The sequence below is a fragment of the Erythrolamprus reginae genome, chromosome Z (genome assembly GCF_031021105.1).
Source record: "Erythrolamprus reginae isolate rEryReg1 chromosome Z, rEryReg1.hap1, whole genome shotgun sequence".
Classification (NCBI taxonomy): Eukaryota; Metazoa; Chordata; class Lepidosauria; order Squamata; family Dipsadidae; genus Erythrolamprus; species Erythrolamprus reginae.
In genome coordinates this window covers 24,239,278-24,260,398 of record NC_091963.1, presented here as the reverse complement: position 1 = coordinate 24,260,398, position 21,121 = coordinate 24,239,278, and the positions used below count along the sequence as shown (strand labels likewise).

Genomic DNA, 21,121 nt, shown 5'->3' with positions numbered 1-21,121 from the left:
TTTGCCTGTCAGTCCGAAGCCATCATTAGCACTGACAGTAGAATAGAATAGAATAAGTTCTTTATTTGCCAAGTATGGTTGGACACACAAGGAATTTGTCTTTGGTGCATACCCTCTCAGTGTACATAAAAAGAAAAAAAGAAAAAAGAAACATTCATCAAGAATCATAAGACAACACTGTGATAGTCATAGGTTATTAATAAGCAATCAAATCATACAAGGAAACAAACAGAACAATATAAATTGTAAAAATAGAAGCAACAGGGTTATAGTCATGAGTGGGATGAGATAGGTAATAAGAAGTGCGAGAAGATTAATAGTAATACAGTCTTAGTAAATAGTTTGACAGTGTTGTGGGAATTAGTTGTTTAGCAGAGTGATGGCATTTGGGGAGGGGGGGCTGTTCTTGTGTCTAGTTGTTCTGGTGTGCAGAGCCCTATAGCATCCTCTTGAATGTAGAAGTTGAAACAATTTATGTCCAGGATAGGAAGGGATCTGTAGATATTTTCTCAGCTCTGCCTTTGACTCCTGCAGTGTACAATAAGGTTGAATATTTCCAGTAAGTTACATTACTTTAGAAACAAATGTTCCACAAGCTAAACTCTTGCAAATTGCATTTCTTAATTTGCATATTTTGCTGGGAAATTATACAGTTAGCCCTAGATTGAAAATAGAATCTCTTTGTAGTTGAAGTCCTCCCATTCCTTTCTTTATTGTAGTGTTTCTTATTTCCTTGATAAAAATGAAACAAGATGCTTTGTTTAGCACTCTGTGTACCGGTAGGGGGTTCCCCCCCCCTTCCCATGAAGCAATTACTGACATATATCAGAAAATAAAGGCACTTCATACAGCTGCTTCGCGTGATTTTTTTTCCCCTTGTGGCTTCAGTTAGAGACATAATTAGAATGCTGTAGGCATCAAGGAATAAAATCTTTGTGATGGAAACCTCAGTGATGGGAGGGGCCAGGCTACAGCAATTGAGGGCAGCAGTAGAAGAGGAAGAGGAAGGTAACTTCCTTAGTTCAGTGATTCTCAACCTCTCTAATGCCGCAACCCCTTAATACAGTTCTTCATGTTGCGGTGACCCCAAACCATAGGTCTAGCACCAGTTCTTCCAACAGAGCTTTAAGCTGATTGGCAGGAAGATCAGAGGGACACCCCCAGTGTAAAGGCCTGATTGGTCGGATTGTAAAAAATATGTTCCAAGGTGCCAGAGTAGAAGCTTTCGTTCCTAAGATCATGGGGAATTTGTCTTTTCCCATGGTCTTAGGTGACCCCTGTGAAAAGATCGTTCGACCCCTCGCAAAGGGGTCCCGACCCCCAGGTTGAGAACCACTGCCTTAGTTCTTCCCCTCTCACCCGTAAGCTTGGGGGTCCTGGAAAGATAGTCCCCTATCTCCTCACTCGTTCAAGGTGTTTGTTTGTTTGTTTGATTATTTATTTGATTATTTAATTAATTAATTAGATTTGTATGCCGCCCCTCTCCGTAGACTCTCCGGAGTATACTGTGCTCTACTCCATTCATATTTTCATTCAATACACATGCAATATCCATTCCCCTGGTTACATTCCCTTCCCCCTCAGGGCCTGAAAGCCTTTCTCTCTTAGGTATTTCAGCTAAGAAAATCTGGGTGACTGTGAGATGGCAGCCAAGAAATATGGAGGACTTTGCACTGTTTATTCACATATCAGATGTTCTTCGTTCCCATGTCCCTGGAGAACTGAAAGAACAACACGAGAAATGTCTGAAGGACACTGTTTTACCGAAAACAGAAGCTGTCACTTTGCAAAATAGAACACAATATGATCATCTTGGTGCTGCTTGATAACAATAATTCCAGGAGCTTTTCACTCTAAATGAAAATGTTTATTTCATTCACTTTATTTCAAGTAGTTCTCAGGTTACGTTCCTAATTGAGATGGAAGTTGAGTCTGCAGCCATAGGTTGAGGTATTACATGACCAAATTTGAAGTTATGACCATTTTTATGATGGTCATTAAGCAATTGCTGCAGTGAAGCAAATCCATTTTTTACCCTGGGTGTTTTTATTTTGGTTAAATACTGGAAGTTAAGAACGATTGCTAAGTAAATAGTTTTAAATCAAAGATTACCTTGAAAAAAAGTGGAAGACAATGGGAAGTCATTTTTATATTGATGGCAAGAAAATTACATATTTTGTCTATAAAGTCAATAAGCAAATGTAATTAAAATGGGGTTATTAATTATGTTTACTTCAGTGAAAATGGGGGGAGAGGTTCGGGTTTTTTGAGATTCTATGCTAAAGATATCCATTTTTACCACTATAGAATTCTTTACAAATTCTTTGTAGACAGTAAAATATACTGACATCTATTTCACATTTTTGTGTTTCAGATGGAGGAAGCATGTGAAGATATAGATCAAATGTTCAGCGACTTATTGGGAGAAATGGATTTGCTAACACAGGTAAGTATGTCAGTGGGAAATCGGACAAATAATCCTATTTTCTTTTGCTACAGTTTTCTGCTTTTTATATTTATTACATTGTAAATGTTCTTTACTTTATACTAGACCCTTTTCCCTGTATGAGGCTTTTAAATTGATGGAGTAAATCAGTGCAATACAATGCAATCAAAGCGCCAAAATTTCTCTAGTTTACATACCCAACCGCATCTTTCAAAATTGAAGGGGGAAAATCCCTGCAACCTCACCTCACCTACAAAAAGATATTGACAAAATTGAACGGGTCCAAAGACGGGCTACAAGAATGGTGGAAGCTCTTAAGCATAAAACGTATCAGGAAAGACTTCATGAACTCAATCTGTATAGTCTGGAGGACAGAAGGAAAAGGGGGGACGTGATCGAAACATTTAAATATGTTAAAGGGTTAAATAAGGTCCAGGAGGGAAGTGTTTTTAATAGGAAAGTGAACACAAGAACAAGGGGACACAATCTGAAGTTAGTTGGGGGAAAGATCAAAAGCAACATGAGAAAATATTATTTTACTGAAAGACTAGTAGATCCTTGGAACAAACTTCCAGCAGACGTGGTTGGTAAATCCACAGTAACTGAATTTAAACATGCCTGGGATAAACATATATCCATCCTATGATAAAATACAGAAAATAGTATAAGGGCAGACTAAATGGATCATGAGGTCTTTTTCTGCCGTCAGTCTTCTATGTTTCTATGTTTCTAATCTTCCTACATACTGCAGTACTTTATGCTGAAATTTGGGTTTGTACATACAGTATATTGATTTTACATTTTTCTCCTAAATTACTTAATTCCGAGAACATGGCAGGTCGCAGTGATACTGAATACATGTAGATTGAGTATTTCTCAATGTTTGCCAACTTTAAGGTATGTGGACCTGGCTGGGAATCCTGGGAGTTAAAGTCCATGTAATCTTAAAAGTTGCCAAGGTTGAGAAACTTTGGCAGCTCCTGGTACTGTCCAGCTACAGTGCATTTAGACCCCTTCACTTTTGTAAATTTTGTTATGCTGCTGCAGCCTGATTCTACAGTTGTTGAAATTCTATTTTTTTTTGTTATTAATAATAATAATATAATAATAATTTATTAGATTTGTATGACAACCTTATCTGAAGACTCAGGGCAGATCACAACAAAATAAACAGTGTACAAATACAATTTTAAAACAATTTAAAAACCCTTATAGTAAAATAATCACACAATCCAATCAAACCATACACAAACCTCGACAGTTGGGTGATATGTCAATATCCCCATGCCCCAGGTGAGTTTTCAATGACTTACAAAAGGTGAGGAGGGTGGGGGCAGTTCTAATCTCCGGGGGGAGTTGATTCCAGAGGGCCAGGGTCACCACAGAGAAGGCTCTTCCCCTGGGTCCCGCCAGACGACATTGTTTAGTCGACGGGACCCGGAGAAGGCCAACTCTGTGGGATCTAATCGGCCGCTGGGATTCGTGCTGCAGAAGACGGTCCAGGAGGTATTTAATATTTAATATCTTATAATTAGAAAGTAAAAACAGAATCTTAGAAATGTTTGTAAATTTATTAAAATTGATCCCGTGTGATTGGGGTGGAATTCAGCAGGTACGGACAGGTTCTATAGAACTGGTGGTGGCGATTACGTGCAGTTCGAAGAACTGTTAAATTGCACCACTGACTGACTGGCCTCGCGCCTCCTACTTAGTCTTTCTTTCCTCCTTGGGCTCATACACACAGAGCAAATAGAAGAAGGCGAGAAGCATCCAGGTTGAATGCTAGAAAACTTGGCTGAACTTTTCTGTCAGTTCTGTGGGCATGGTGCCACCCCCCACCCCCTTGCCGTGAATGATGTCAGGTTGGCCACGCCTACTCAGTCACATGATGCTCCCCAACAAACCACACCCACCAAGCCATGCTCACAGAACCAATAGGGGAAAAAATTGAATCATTGTCTCTGCTTCTGGTGATGAATAGAAGAAAGACAAGCCAGGGACTTAACAGAAAAACAGAGCTGGTTAACTTAACCCAGTGTTTCCCAACCTTTTTTGAGCCACGGCACATTATTCAGGTTTTCAAAATTCTGGGGAACACTGAAGGGGGGGCAGGGGGGCTAAAGAAAAGTTTGGACAAAAAAAATAAATCTTCCTCCATTTCACTCTATTTCTCCCTCCCTCTTTCTCTCTCTTCCTTCCTTCCCTTCTTTCTCTCCATCCCTCTTTCTTTCTTTCTTCCTCTATTTTTTGCTCTCTTTCTCTCTCCCTCCTTCCCTCCCTCTATGTCTTTCCCTCTCCCTCCTTCCCCCCTTTCTTTCTCTCTCTCTCTTGCTTTCTTTCCCTCTCTTTCTCTTGCTTTCTTTCTCTCATTCTCTCTCCCCTCCTTTTTCTCTCTCTTTCTCTCTCGTTCACCACGCCAGCAACAGAGAGAAAAAGAAAGAGCGAGAGAGAGCCGGAGAGAGAGTGGAGTGCGCAGCAGCCATCAGCCTCCTCGCCCTCCCAGACGTCCCCAGCGCCCGGCCTCGCGCCGCCTCCCGTTAGCCCGGCCGAAAGCCACACAGTCCCGGACTCCCGGATTGCTCGCTTCTCCGGCCAGCGCGGCGCTTTCCTGGGCAGATGGCTTTGCTGACCGGAGAAACGAGCGATCCAGGAGTCCGGGACTGTGTGGCTTTGCGCCATGAAGAGAAAATGGCAGCAGGGAAAAGTCACACAGTCCCGGACTCCTGGATTCCTCGCCCCAAGGCAGGAGGCGGTGGCGGAGAAGAGTGGGCGGATCGGGTGGGCAATGGGGCAGGATGGAGAAGCCAGGGGCGCATTTGGCCGGAGGCACCGTGGGGAGCAGGGGCAGGGTGGTGCGGCAGTAGGAGTAAAGGGAGCCGCGGCTGCCCCTGCCTCCCCACGGTGCCTCCAGCCAAACGCGCCCCTGGCTTCTCCGCCCTGCCCCATTGCCCGCCCGATCCGCCCACTCTCCTCCACTGACGGTGTCTCGCGGCACACCAGTGTGCCGCGGCACACCGGTTGGGAAACGCTGACTTAACCAGCTACTGGTTAAGATAGCCCAGTGATGGCGAACCTATGGCATAGATGCCACAGGTGGCACGCGGAGCCAGATCTGCTGGCACACGAGCCATTGCCCTAGCTCAGCTCCAACATGTACGTGTGTGCCGGCCAGCTGATCGTAGAGAGGCTCCGAGAAGGGCATTTTTGGATCGCAGAGAGGCTCCGGAAGGGCATTTTTGGTTTCCAGAGAGCCTCCAAGAGGATGGGGGAGAACGTTTTTGCCCTCGCCCGGCTCCAAATACGCCTTTGGAGCCCGGGGAGGGTGAAACACGAGTGTACTGGGCCCATCAGGAGTTGGGAAACAGACCGTTTCCAGCCTCCAGAGGGCCCCCAGAGGGAGTGGGAAGCTGTTTTCGCTCTCGGCAGGCATTGAATTATGGGTATGGGTACTTGCGCTTACGTGATAGTGCGCAAGTACGCTCTTTCAGCACCTGAGGGAAGAAAGGTTCGCCATCACTGAGATGGCCAATAGCTGGAATGGAGTTATTAGCTTCAATACTGCTGAAATTGCTTCGGAGTCAAGATGAGTCAATTAGGACCATAATACTGTATATTCTTTTACAGATTGTGTTAATATTAAGGAAGATATTTTGGGAAAACGTGGAATCTGGAGTAGATATAATATAATCTTCCTCTGGAAGGGCCTTCTCTGTTTAGCTTTAGTCATTTGTACTGGTGACAACATATTGCACATATTACACATAAAACATATTCCTTTTGCACCTTCCGTCCTTTTTCTTCTGTTTGATGGGCCGCAGCAAAGTTTTTATGTGAGCATGTGGTTTGCTTATACCTACAATAAAATTATGGTTGAAAAATTACGGAAAAATTCCTGCTCTAAATGGGAGGAATTATTTTACCTCTCTCTCCCTCTCCCTCTCTCTCTCTCTCTCTCTCTCTCTCTCTCTCTCTCTCTCTCTCTCTCTCTCTCTCTCTCTCTCTCTCTCTCTCCCTCTCTCCCCCCCTCCCCTTCTGTGTGTGTGTGTGCAGGTTTGTAGACATGAGTGCACGCACTGACTCCTTCCTTTTTTAGTGTGAGTTCTTACAAGTATAGGGCACATAGCCTATGCACAAAACTTGTACATATTTTGAAGGTAATGAAAAAGCGGAAAATTAGGCTTAGCTTTAGTCATTTGTACTGCTGGTGACAACATATTGGTCCTTTTGCACCTCACAAGATTTTTCTTGGTTTATTCACAATTTTGAAATGGCAAAATGGGAAACGGCATTAGACAAGAAGTTTTTATCTGTTTGTGGGTTTTCCCTTCTATATTTTACCATTTTGGTGCCTTAAATTTCAGGTCCCCTTCCAATAAATCTTTTGTTCTATTTCTTTATTTGTATATTATTCTGTCTTTTAAGGCTTCCTTCTCTATTTCCCTCTATTTTCTTTCACAGAGTGGAGCAATAGTACATTTTTTTATCTTCTCAACAAAGCGTTCCCCATATTTGGAATACTTCTGCTTCTTGTTTTATATCTAACTTGCATATGAGACGTAAACTATGCAATACAATCCAAAATATACCTAGGAATTTGCATTTGGTTATCTATGTCCTCGGGTATCATACACAGTCTTGGAATTCCTCTGTTTAGGCAGATCTCTAATCCTCCCTGGTTGTGAGAAACTGTTGACATATTTTCCACTACAGTTCCCATCTTTCTCCTGTCCTCCCGTTTTCCACCCTGCATTGTGGAAGCAGCTGACTAGCCCATTCTTTTTATTTAACGCTCCTGATAAAGAAATCTTTTGTCAGTGCTGGGATTGATTGATTTACTGTGCGTGGAAGACTCCCACAGGCAAGCTTTTATTCCTAATATTCAGGTTTTTGAAATTTTCAGAACGAAAATAGGTCTGTGAAAACATGATTGATCCTTGAAGCATATGAAGAACCATAAAACCTGACTATTTTGTAAAATTTCATTTCACATCATTGGTGGGAGAGGCTGCATTAGAATCCTTCCCCAAGTTTCATAGAAACATAGAAGACTGACGGCAGAAAAAGACCTCATGATCCATCTAGTCTGCCCTTATACTATTTTTTGTATTTTATTATAGGATGGATATATGTTTATCCCAGGCATGTTTAAATTCAGTTACTGTGGATTTACCGACCACTTCGGCTGGACGTTTGTTCCAAGGATCTACTACTCTTTCAGCAAAATAATATTTTCTCATGTTGCTTTTGATCTTTCCCCCAACTAACTTCAGATTGTGTCCCCTTGTTCTTGTGTTCACTTTCCTATTAAAAACACTTCCCTCCTGGACCTTATTTAACCCTTTGACATATTTAAATGTTTCGATCATGTTCCCCCTTTTCCTTCTGTCCTCCAGACTATACAGATTGAGTTCATTAAGTCTTTCCTGATACGTTTTATGCTTAAGACCTTCCACCATTCTTGTAGCCTGTCTTTGGACCCGTTCAATTTTGTCAATATCTTTTTGTAGGTGAGGTCTCCAGAAGTGAACACGGTATTCCAAATGTGGTCTTACCAGCGCTCTATATAGCGGGCTCACAATCTCCCTCTTCCTGCTTGTTATACCTGTAGCTATGCAGCCAAGCATCCTACTTGCTTTTCCTACTGCCCGACCACACTGTTCACCCATTTTGAGACAGTCAGAAATCACTACCCCTAAATCCTTCTCTTCCGAAGTTTTTGCTAACACAGAACTGCCAATACAATACTCAGATTGAGGATTCCTTTTTCCCAAGTGCATTATTTTACATTTGGAAACATTAAACTGCCGTTTCCATTGCTTTGACCATTTATCTAGTAAAGCTAAATCATTTACCATATTACAGACGCCTCCAGGAATATCAACCCTATTGCACACTTTAGAGTCATCGGCAAATAGGCAAACCTTCCCTACCAAACCTTCCCCTATGTCACTCACAAACATATTAAAAAAGAATAGGACCCAGAACAGACCCTTGTGGCACACCGCTTGTAACCTGTCCCTGCTCAGAATACTCGCCGTTAACAATGACTCTGATGTCATATTCTCCCTATGAATGATGGATATTTTGCTAGGATTATGCAATGAAATAAGTCGTGTGCAGGCACAGCATAGGGAAGTAGTTTGCCAAAGAAGTAGTTGTTACAGCATGGTACTACTTCCGCTATCTTACAAGGCTCTTGTAAGACAAATAGTAAGAAATTTCAAATTAGACAGATATGGTGGTTTTGCACCTAGATCCCACCTTCCTGCCTTAGGTCAACACGACCTTCCATAGATCTCAGGACATCATTCTGCCCACCTTTTGCCCATCGGGTTCATCCCAAGGAGAAATGCTGGCATACCTTCAGGGGGCATTATGCATCTACATCAAGAGCACAGAATCTTTTCGAAGATTGAAAGCCTAGTTTGTCTCCTTTCAGCCGGCTACAATGGGCCACTAAATATCTCCTTCCACTGTAGGCAGGTGGATTCAGTCTACCATCGCCAGGGCCTATGAGTTGCAGGCTAAGACGGCATCTTCCAGGATTACTGCCCATTCAACCAGCTACTACAGCAGCATGGGCAACCCAAGAATTTCTGTAGGAGGTTTGCCGAGTGGCGACCTGGACTTCAATGTTTCCTTTGGTTAGGCATTATTTATTTTTATTTTATTTATTTTTTATTTATTCTTTGTCCAATATACAATACATATGGAAGAGAATAGACATTAAGTAATATATATAAAGATAGTAAGTAAAAAAGAAGAGAAGTAGATGAGAGGGAGAGAATATATATGATATATGAGAAAAGGAAAGACGTGTCTGCGGAGAGGGGCGGCATACAAATCTAAATAATAAATAAATAAATAAATAAATAAATTGGACAGGGGACGTTAGGCACACCAGTGCACTTATGTACGCCCCTTACTGGCCTCTTAGGAACCTGGAGAGGTCAATCGTGGAGAGTCTAAGGGAGAAGTGTTGGGAGTTGACACTATTGAGTCCGGTAATGCAAGGTTCGACAAACCCAGGCGCCTGGTCGCCAGTGGCGCCTAGAAAATGTTGTCTGGCGCCTAGAAAATGTTGCCTGCTGTACTGTATGTGTATACAGCAGTGTTTTTCAACCGGTGTGCCGCGAGGTGGCTCCTGCAAGTGGGAGCTCCAGGGCTGAGGCTTCAGCCCTGGAGCTCCCACTTGCAGAAGCCGCCCCCCGGCTATTGCCCGCCGCCGCTACCCGCACACCCCAAAATACCCCCCTGCGTGCCCTTTTCCATGGGCGCGCAGTTCCCATTCCCCTGCCTGCCTGGGGGGGGGGCGGGGGCGGGGAGGCGCCGGCAGTAGAAGGCGCTGCCCCCGCCCACCCGATCCGCTCCCTCTCCTCCTCTTCCGCTGAAAGAAACGCGCGGAAGCTGCCTGCTTGAGCCTGGCGTTGCTCCACCCCGCTTCTTCCTGCTTGTCATCCTCCGTTGCCAGGAAAGCCGGGTTTGTTTTCCGTGAAAGCAGCGCGCCTTTTAACACGCTGCTTTCCTGCACCAGCGACGTTTGGCTGCCGGGGGGGGGAGGAGAAAATCCCCCCCCCCAGGAGCAGCAAAAGCCTAAGCGGCGGGGTGCACCGTTTGCCTTCCGGCTCAGTCGCAGAGGCTTTTGCTGCTTGTGGAGGGGGGGGTGGGTTTGGCGGTGCCGATGCCAAATGCTTTCCCTCCGTGGTGGGGGGTGCAGGTCAGGCGCAGTCAGCCCCAGGAGACAAAGATGGAATGAGAGAAAGGAAAGAGAGAGAAAGGGAGGGAGAGAAAGAAAAAGTGAGAGATAGAAAGGATAGAGAGAAAGGGAATGAGAGAAAGGAAAGAGAGAGAAAGAGAGGGGGAGAAGGAAAGAGTGAGAGATAGAAAGGATAGAGAGAAAGAGGGAATGGAAAGAGAGAGAAAGGGAGGGAGAGAAGGAAAGAGTGAGAGATAGAAAGGATAGAGAGAAAGAGGGAATGAGAGAAAGGAAAGAGAGAGAGAGAGAGAAAATAAGAGAGAGAGCAACAGAGAGAGAAAGAACAAGAGAGAGAAAGCATGAGAGAGAGAAAGAACAAGAGAGAGAGAGAGAAAATAAGAGAACAAGAGAGAGAAAAATAGCAAGAGAGAGAGAAAGCAAGACAGATAGGGAGAGGAAAGGAGAGTGAGAGAAATGAGAACAAAAAGGGGAGAAAAAAGGAGAAATGATAAAATGATTGAGGCAGAGAATGAGAGGAGAGAGAAACAAAAGAGAGAGAGAGAGAGGTGATTCTTGAAGCATATGGTAAAAAGCATCCAAATAATAAGAAACCCCCCCCCAGCCCACACCTGTTTTTGAAAAGGATAAAAGAGAAAAAAAACCCAGCCCTCAACTGGTTTTGGAAATGGTTGGAGTGTGTATACATACACACACATAAGGGGGGGAGAGAGACAGGGATGGAAAAAGAGGAGAAGTGAGAGGGAGAAGGAATGAGGGAAAAAGGGAGGAAGAGAGAGAAATGAGAAACATGAGAGAGAAAAGGGGGAAAGACAGGAGAAGTACCCATAAATGAGACAGTGGTATAAATTTCAGGAGGGATGATTGATGATTGACTGTATTTATAAGGGGATGTTACATGGGATTGTATATATGAGGGGGTTATTTATGTATGTATGTATGTATGTATGTATGTATTTATTTATTTATTTATTTATTTATTTATTTATTTATTAGATTTGTGTCATTTTGGTTGGTGGTGTGCCCCAGGATTTTGTAAATATAAAAAGTGTGCCGCGGCTCAAAAAAGGTTGAAAATCACTGGTATACAGTATATTTTTCCCGCCTTGTGTTTACGCCCAGAAATGGTACATCTTGGCTTCCGTAGCTCCGCCCATCAACCTCGGAGCGAGCTGCTTTCCCAGCGTCCCCTGCGCTTGCGTGCGTCTCTCCCTCCCCCCCTTGCCTCCATTCCGCCTCCTACTCGAACCCCTTCACTCCCCCCCACCGCACACAGACGCTCCGATCTTGGCCGCTCACCCGCCTTCGGAGAGAAGCGGAAGCCCCTCCCCTCCCGGCGTGAGGTTTTGTTCATTCCTCCTCCGGCCGCGTGCGCGGTGACTTCCGACCAGTAACCCCTCCTCCCCCCTCCCCCCCTCACCCGCGTCCGCGGCCCGGTCTCCCTTTCCTTCTTCTCTGTTTCGGTTTCTGACTAACGGTCTCCCCTCGGATCCCGACGGGAGTACAGCGGCTCGGCGGAGCCAGGCCTGCGCCGGGGGGGAGGGGGTGAAAGCGATGTCAGGTGGAGACTCGGCAAAAAACCAAGTTTGCTTAAAAAAAATTCTGGCTCCTAAATTTTTTGGCTGGCTCCTAGATTCTGAACAACTTTGTCGACCCCTGCGGTAATGAGTTCCACGCTTCGACAACTCGATTGTTAAAGTCATATTTTTTACAGTCAGGTTTGGAGCGGTTAATATTAAGTTTGAATCTGTTGCGTGCTCTTGTGTTGTTGCAGTTGAAGCTGAAGTAGTCGTTGACCGGAAGGACGTTGCAGCATATGATCTTGTGGGCAATACTTAAATCGTGTTTTAGGCGCCGCAGTTCTAAGCTTTCAAGACCCAGGATAGTTAGTCTATTTTCGTAGGGTATTCTTTTTCGAGTGGAGGAGTGAAGGGCTCTTCTGGTGAAATATCTTTGGACGTTTTTGAGAGTGTTGATGTCTGAGATGTGGTGTGGGTTCCAGACAGATGAGCCGTATTCGAGAATGGGTCTGGCATAAGTTTTGTAGGCTCTAGTCAGTAGTGTGAGATTGCCAGAGCAGAAGCTACGTAGGATCAGGTTAACAACTCTGGAAGCCTTTTTGGCGATATTGTTGCAGTGGGCTTTAGCATTTAGGTCATTTGATATTAGTAATCCAAGGTCTTTTAATCCCTAAGTTTGACTCTTATGTGTCGGCGGAAGTATCTTTCGGGCGGAGAGTTTTGCAGCAGAACATCAGGTATTGAGGGCTCACTAACCATTAGGTCCTGCCCGTCTTCTGTCTTTGGATTGGGCATGTCCCATACATGGCTGCTATATCCACGAGGGAGAAGGGGCGTTGGTCCTACCTGATACGCCTCTTTCTGCGATGATGGATATAGCAGCCAGACTCTCCCAGTTTGGTGTTTTTTCAGCTGGCCTCTGCTGTTCTTTGGTTGACGGTTTCAGTTTGGCTATAGCATTATAGAGTCTGTCACTATGCTTCTTCATCCGAAACTGGGAAGGCAACGCAACAATGACATCACAAGAAGCTTTAGAAGGCTCAGTCCAATCAGTGAGCAGACAGGTTTAACCCATACATGGCTGCTATATCCACCATCGTCGAAGAGGTGTGTCAGGTAGTACCAATGCCCCTCTACTAAGACTTCATTACTATTAATTTTCTCATCGTTCCTATCAACTACTTCCTCCCACTTATGACTGCATGACTGTAATCTTGTTTGTATCCTTATGATTTATATTGATACTGATACTTTCCTAGTATGATTTGATTGCTTATCTGTACCCTATGACTATCATTAAGTGTTGTACCTTGTGATTCTTGATAAATGTACCTTGTCTTTTAATGTACATTGAGAGCATATGCACCAAAGACAAATTGCTTGTGTGTTCAATCACACTTGGCCAATAAAGAATTCTATCCTGGTCTATATTCTGGAGAAAAAGATTGTAGGTTTCATAATTCTAAAGCAAAACATTTCCTATGGAGGAAAAAAAAGGTAATAGAAATATAAATGTGCTTCCCATAATAGAAGATTAAAAATGCTTTCAAATTTTAAACCTTTTTTTTTAAAACCAGAGCTTAGAAGTGGAAGCCATGCCTGTGCCTTATGAAAAGTCAACTGATGCTGAATTTAATTTTGCAGTTGGTTTCAAAGATTTAAATGGTAAGTACTAAAAAAAATCCATTGGGCATACTTTCTTATACGGATTAGAAATATAAGCAGCATAAAATTACACTGTTTTTATTTTTTTTCCGAAAGTATTTGTTAATTGGCATGCCTGCGTGTAAGAGTGTGTCAGTTATGTCCAATGAGTTTTAATGAAATATACCTAGTCTTCAAAAGTTAAATATAGGAGGCTGATTATAAAAATTAAAGTTTCAGAAAGTTTCCCCAAATTTTCTATTGATTTGATTAGAACATTCATTCATTATAAAAAAGATATAAAATAGAACCGTAGAATAATAGATTTTTTTTTCAATATATTTGCACGGTTTCCAATATTTATAGTCAGGCAAAATGCTAAGTGACTGAAGGGAAGAAAATATAATGTTAAACTGCCTAGAATGTACCTCGTACCTTACCAGTTATAAAACCTTAATAAATCCTTCATTTTGAAATATATTTTCCAGCTTAATCATTACTGTTTCCATTAGGAATATTAATTCATGTTGGGAATTATAAAGTTGTAGACAATCCATCAGAAAAGCAACTTGTGATGAGAGCAATTTATTCTAGCATATTTTGAAATGTGATAAATCGCCTAATGAAAGGATATTTCTTCATTTTAGAAGACTCCGACGAACCATTGAGTCTATATGTGTTACTTATAGCTGTATCAAATACCATCTAATGGTGTTTATGGAAGTACTGTTCCTTAATGACATTGGGGAAGATCTCTGATACATTTATCTTTTTTCATAACAGAATCCTTGAATACTTTGGAAGATACTGATTTAGATACTTTAATGGCTGATCTTATAGCAGACATCAGTGAAGTAGAAAAGACCACATTACAAGATCCAAAGGAAACCTCTTGCAGTGAGCAAGGTGCCATAATGAAGCCACCCACAAAGGCTGCTCCTATCTGTGCAACTCAATCGATGCTAAATAATATTCCTCCACCTGATGAGAATAAGTTACCAGCTCCCCCTGCAGAAATGCTAGTGCCGCTGCCACCACTTCCAGCTGTTCCTCTGCAGCCACTCACTCAGGTTAGCAACCAAAGAATCCCTAAAGAAGTTCTTATCTTAACATTCTCAAAATATAAACGAGATCAGGGGTGTCCAACCCTGGCAACTTTAAGACTTGTGGACTTCAACTCCCAGAATTCCTCAGCCAGAAAATTGCTGAACTAGACCCCTGAACTTGATTATCAAAATGTCAGTTTCTAATGCATCTAACTTTTAAAATGTTTGTTTTGGAAAATTATTAATCTTAATACAATTTTGGAAGTTTTGTTAATCAAAAAGAATGTAATGTTTGTGGACTTAGGTAAGGCAGGATATAAATCTTAACAAATGCCAGTAATTCAGGCTGAGGAAACCCCATGTATGAAACGATGAGCCGGGGTGGCGCAGCAGGTAGAGTGCTGTACTGCAGGCCACTGAAGCTGACTGTAGATCTGAAGGTCAGCAGTTCAAATCTCATCACCGGCTCAAGGTTGACTCAGCCTTCCATCCTTCCGAGGTGGGTAAAATGAGGAACACATTTAAAAATAACTCTTAAAAAAGATGCACACTTGAAGGAAGGGAAATTTTAATTTTTGGTCATTTATAAATGGAATAATATATACTGGTTTAGAGAAACTTTTACAAAATGCTGTAAAAACCTTGAGGAAAAAAAGACCTTGTAAGATCTTTACAATTTTATTTCCAACTTCTTGTAGGAAGCCCAAGAACAAGGAAAAGCTGACAAGATTAAATTGGCATTAGAAAAGCTAAAGGAAGCCAAGGTTAAAAAGGTAGGATTTATATGGTTGCACTGCTCACTATCCGTTACCTGTTATTCACTACCATTTCCTTAAATACCATGTTTGAACCATTGGAATGGATTTCTCTTTGATGAAAGTTAAACCAAATTATAAATGCATCCAAACTATTACTTTTAGATTTATAACAGAAATAAGCAATTAAATGCATTGTGGTCATCAGTGTTCCCTCTAATTGCTTTGGGGGGTGGGCAGAAAAGTAAAGTGTCTGAGCGGCAGTCCCTTCGGGACTGGGCGGCACAGAAAAAATAAATAAATAAATGAACAAACAAACAAACAAACAAACACAAATAAAAAACCCACCCTGTTTTGCCTCAGAGAATTTCAAAATAAAATACTGTACTGTGTGTCTATAACAGTGAGCTCATAATAGGGCAACTCTATCAATATCAAAATGCCACTTAAATAGTTGAGCTAGTTTCAAACTAGATTTTGATTTTCTTTCTCTCTTCCTTACTCCCATTCTTTTTCTTTCTTTTTTCCTTCCTCTCTTTTTTCTCTCACTCTTTCCCTCTCGGCTTCTGGGCAGGTTTGGAAAACTCTGAGTTGATGATGACTTTTAAGTGAGCAATTGCTCACTGCTCAGCTTAGAGGGAACTATGGTGGTCATAGTATATCATAAAGGATATTTAAATGCTGTGGTCATATTTTTGGACAAATCATTAACAGTGCTTCTTTTCTGATGTCATATAAGGTAGATTAGACCAAAGAACCAAATCTAGTAATCAAATCTTGAAAGTCTGAATGTTATTCCGTATTTCTTACTTTATCTTCATGCGAATTAGGATTTTTTTTCAAATTAATTTCTTAGAATGGGCTCAAGTCCCACTTATCTGACCATTGCCTAACCAGATAACCAGTTTTTCTTTCCTGTAATTCGAGGCATTCCCTATGCCAGTGATGGCAAACTTTTTTCCCCTCAGGTGCCAAAAGAGCATGTGTGCGCGCTATCACGCATGTGTGAGTGCCCACAGCCATAATTCAATGCCTGGGGAGGGTGAAAACAGCTTTCCCCACCCCCCCTGGGGGCCGGAAATGGCCTGTTTCCCAACTTCTGGTTTCCCAACTTCTGGTGGGCCCACTAGGCTCATGTTTCACCCTCATCAGGCTACAAAGGCTTCCCTGGATGGGTGTCAACAGACTCAAACTCAACCCTGTTAAGATGGAGTGGCTGTGGGTTTTGCCTCCCAAGGACAACTCCATCTGTCTATCCATTACCCTGGGGGTGGGATCATTGACCCCCTCAGAGAGGGTCCGCAACTTGGGTGTCCTCCTCGATCCACGGCTCACATTAGAGAAACATCTTTCAGCTGTGGCGAGGGGGGCGTTTGCCCAGGTTCGCCTGGTGCACCAGTTGCGGCCCTACTTGGACCGGGACTCACTGCTCACAGTCACTCATGCCCTCATCACCTCGAGGCTCGACTACTGTAACGCTCTCTACATGGGGCTATCTTTGAAAAGTGTTCGGAAACTTCAGATCGTGCAGAATGCAGCTGCGAGAGCTATCATGGGCCTTCCTAAATATGCCCATGTCACACCAACACTCCGCAGTCTGCATAGGTTGCCAATCTGTTTCCAGTCACAATTCAAAGTTGGTTATGACCTATAAAGCCCTTCATGGCATCAAACCAAAATATCTCCGGGACCGTCTTCTGCTGCACAAATCCCAGCGACCAGTTAGGTCCCACAGAGTTGGCCTTCTCCAGGTCCCGTCGACTAAACAATGTCGTTTGGCGGGACCCAGGGGAAGAGCCTTCTCTGTGGCGGCCCCGACCCTCTGGAACCAACTTCCCCCAGATATCAGAGTTGCCCCCACCCTCCTTGCCTTTCATGAGCTCCTTAAAACCCACCTCTGTGGTCAGGCATGGGGGAATTGAGATATTCCCTTCCCCCTAGGCTTATAAAATGTATGCATGGTATGTCTATATGTATGATTGGTTTCTTAAATTGGGGTTTTTTACATTACTTGTATTAGATTTGTTCATATTGTCTTTTTACTGTTGTTAGCTGCCCCGAGTCTACGGAGAGGGGCGGCATACAAATCTAATAAAATAAATAAATAAACCGGGGGAGGGTAAAAATGCGCTCCCCCATCCCCCTGGAGGCTCTCTGGAAGCCAGAAACGCCCTCCCAGAGCCTCTGTGGGAGCCAAAAATCAGCTGGCCAGCACACACATGTACGTTGGAGCTGAGCTAGGGCAATGGCTCGTGTGTCAGCCAATATGGCCCCCTGTGCCCCCTGTGGCACCCATGCCATAGGTTTGCCATTATTTATTTATTTATTCATTCATTCATTCATTCATTCATTTATTTATTGGATTTGTATGCCGCCCCTCTCCGGAGACTCGGGGCGGCTAACAGCGACAATAAAACAGTGTACAATAGTAATTTGGTATTAGAAATGATTAAAAATCTATTAATATAAAAACCAAACATACATACATACATACATACCATGCATAGAATTGTAAAGGCCTAGGAGGAAAGAGGATCTCAATTCCCCCATGCCTGGCGGTAGAGGTGGGTTTTAAGTTGTTTACGAAAGGCAAGAAGGGTGGGGGCAGTTCTAATCTCTGGGGGGGAGTTGGTTCCAGAGGGCCAGGGCCGCCACAGAGAAGGCTCTTCCCCTGGGTCCCGCCAGGCGACATTGCTTAGTTGACGGGACCCGGAGAAGATCCACTCTGTGGGACCTAACTGGTAGCTGGGATTCGTGCAGCAGAAGGCGGTCCCTGAGGTAATCTGGTCCGGTGCCATGAAGGGCTTTGTAGGTCATAATCAACACTTTGAATTGTGACCGGAAACTGAGCGGCAACCAATGCAAACTGCAGAGTGTTGGTGTAACATGGCATATTTGGGAATTACTGCCCTATGCCCTCTAGATCTGCCTACAGCACTACCTAAAATAAGGAGCTCATGCCTAGCAAAAAATTCTACACCTACTGCTGAAAGAATAAAGGTAAAGGATCTGCCCAGCGCAGGAGACCATAGTTCAGCCTTAGATGAGCCTAACCTGAACAGATAATTGGAATGGGAAGGAGAATCGGGCCAGGCAGAAGCCGCTGGGTAAAGGGCGACCAGAATCAAGGGAAATCCTCTCCCACAATAGCTGAGGTTTGGGGGAAAGAAAAAAAAAGAGACTTCTGCTGCTTCTGCTTTTGGCTGCGCAGAAAGAAAGCATCAGAAGTCTTTAGTTTTTTGCCCCAAACTCCAGCTCTTCAGCATCCAAATCCATCCAGGGCAGCGTTTTTACCTGGAGGCACCTGCATGTCCCGATTCTCTCCCTTGCCGTGACGGGCGTCTCACAATGGGTCTCCTCTCTGGGACTTGTAGCTCTGTCACGTTCCTCAATGTTGTGTCCAGGGAAGAAAGCTCATTCTACCGGTAAAAGAAAAATTCTCGCGAGAAGTCTGATTGAACTCACGAGAAGTTTTTTTTACCAGTACAATGGGCTTTCTTTCCTGGACACAATCTGCGACAAAGCTTCAAGTCCCAGGTAGGACACGTGTCTTAGTGGGCCACAATTTGGAGGTGGCAGGTGAAGCGCCTCCTGCACCCTCAAGAAATAAGCCAACCCCGATAATAAGGTCAGGGGTATTTTGGGGGTATCAAAAAATATATATCTTTCCCCCAGGCTCTTTATATTTTATGTTTGGTATGTATGTGTTGTCTGGTTTTAATATGATAGGGTTTTATATATTTCTTTTTAATATTAGATTTGTTTCAGTATAATATTGTTTTTATCATTGTTGTGAGCCTCCCCGAGTCTTCGGAGAGGGGCGGCATACAAATCTAATAAATTATTATTATTATTATTATTATTATTATTATTATTATTATCATCATTATTATTATTATATTTTTGGGGAAACATGGTATCGGGACAATAGGCAGACTTATGTGTCTCTCTGTGTTTGTGTATTTTTGCAAATACAAATCTCAAAATTCACATCAAGATTTTCTGACAAGACTGTTGTAAAAAACTTTATTGTGACAATTCATAATAAAAACAGTGCTGAAATTTCCAGTATTGAATTTTACTGAATTTTCAATATGTCCAAATTATGATCGCAATTGCATTAAATTATTCTTTCTTAGGCAAAATTTAAAAATTCCCCTGGTATAGGGGAAAAAACCCCTCTGCTTTTTGTGCCTTTAGTTGGAGCTCTTTAAAATCAAAGAGAAATATTAGAAGTTACTAAATTACATTCAATATGGTGAAGAGTCAAGACCAAATAATCTCATTTGGATGCAAACCCAGGTTTTACATGGTGTTTTTGGTGAACATATTGTCTAAAACCAAGTTCACAACCCATTTAAAAATCTTATTTAACCAAAAGCAGAAGAAAGGAGAGAACAAATTTAAATGGGGTGATGAATGATAGATGCATTATATTCCTCAGTGCAATTTGTGATATACAGGATGCGTTTGAATCTGCAATAATCTTCAGTTTTTATCAGTCATGGCAGATTTTTGAGCACTCTGGCCTTTTCTTCCAGGCTGAAATTAACTGACTGATCTATTATTTTCTCCCCAGCTTGTTGTCAAGGTGCATATGAATGATAACAGCACAAAGTCTCTAATGGTGGATGAACGACAAGTAGCACGTGATGTCTTAGACAATCTCTTTGAAAAAACCCACTGTGATTGCAATATAAACTGGTGCCTTTATGAAATATATCCTGAGCTACAAATCGGTAATTTTCAAACCATCAGACTATATCTGCTGATATTTGCATGTTTTTTCCCCAGAAAGCGGTTTCTACAGCCACTCAGCCTGTGTCTGTATTAAATGAGAAATATACTGTGTTTTGCATTCTAAAGCTGTGAATGGCTGGTGCTGTATTTTTGTTTTCATACATATGTGACACAGAGGCTAATCAGACAGATGCTCACTTTGTACAAATAAGGCTCTTTATCTGCTAAAATCATCAATACTTTTAGGAAGCTTCTGCTTTTTGAAGAAATCACTCTTGTTTCTGCTAAATCTAACAAAAAATATAAAGGTCTAAAAATATTAAGGCGGACAATCATTTTAAATTATATTTCTTTCTCTTCCCTTCCTTCCCTAGAAAGATTTTTTGAAGATCATGAAAATGTGATTGAAGTCCTGTCCCATTGGACTCGAGACAGTGAAAATAAAATACTGTTCTTGGAGAAAAATGAAAAATATGCTGTATTTAAAAACCCTCAGGTAAAGTAATATGACCGACGCCAAGAGATGTCATCCTCTAAGTTCTGAATTCCTAACAAAATCACAAGCATCTTTGAGAAAAGCCATACTAATTTCTTAAAATAATTTGTCCAAGGAAAGTTAGTAGCAATATAAAAACTGGATAGATAAAGACCAGACCAAGTTTTGAGAAGCTAAATCTCTGAGTCTTCACATCTGTCAAAAACATCTGCCAATCAGAGCAATTTTGTTTATCATTTAGTTATTTATGAAGAGGGAGTATCCCATAAATTCATCCATCATTTTAAAATGTCGTGCTGTTGCAGTTTAAGACTGTCTGCTACAGCTACACCAGTGGAGGGTAGAAAATAGACATGGATTTATCCACATCTGTAATATATAGATAAGAATTTAATCAATAAAAGGTACAAATTGCTTATCCACATTCTTAATAATTCACACATTGCCTGCCTGTGATTAAAAATAATACAGCTTTGATAACAAAGAACAGCTATAGTGAGGAAACCCCACAGATGTTTTGCATGATACTGGAAACAAATTATTCAAGACATAAATAATTGTGTACAAAATCCCTGTCTTCCATAGAACATTAAAGTGTTCTCCAAAATGTTTGTTGTTCATTGCGATTCATCTCTTTCTAGAAGTAAATTTATTTATTTGTTTGTTTTGGGTGGGGGACACCAGACATGAATCAGAAAAAATCATATTTTGGAAGATGTACTTCTAATAAATGATAAACCACTCTTAGAAGGATTGTATC

At 42.2% G+C, this 21,121-nt stretch overlaps 1 protein-coding gene across 1 annotated transcript in view; it reads left to right on the top strand.

Moving 5' to 3' along the window:
• The window catches only part of APBB1IP (amyloid beta precursor protein binding family B member 1 interacting protein), a 72,694-nt gene that overhangs the window by 23,795 nt on the left and 27,778 nt on the right, over nucleotides 1-21,121 (top strand). Inside the window, exons 2-7 of the mRNA XM_070728232.1 lie at nucleotides 2,375-2,446; nucleotides 13,258-13,345; nucleotides 14,108-14,394; nucleotides 15,069-15,143; nucleotides 19,705-19,864; nucleotides 20,240-20,361. Coding sequence (XP_070584333.1) covers nucleotides 2,375-2,446; nucleotides 13,258-13,345; nucleotides 14,108-14,394; nucleotides 15,069-15,143; nucleotides 19,705-19,864; nucleotides 20,240-20,361 — 804 coding nt within the window. The remainder of the gene's footprint in view (nucleotides 1-2,374; nucleotides 2,447-13,257; nucleotides 13,346-14,107; nucleotides 14,395-15,068; nucleotides 15,144-19,704; nucleotides 19,865-20,239; nucleotides 20,362-21,121) is intronic.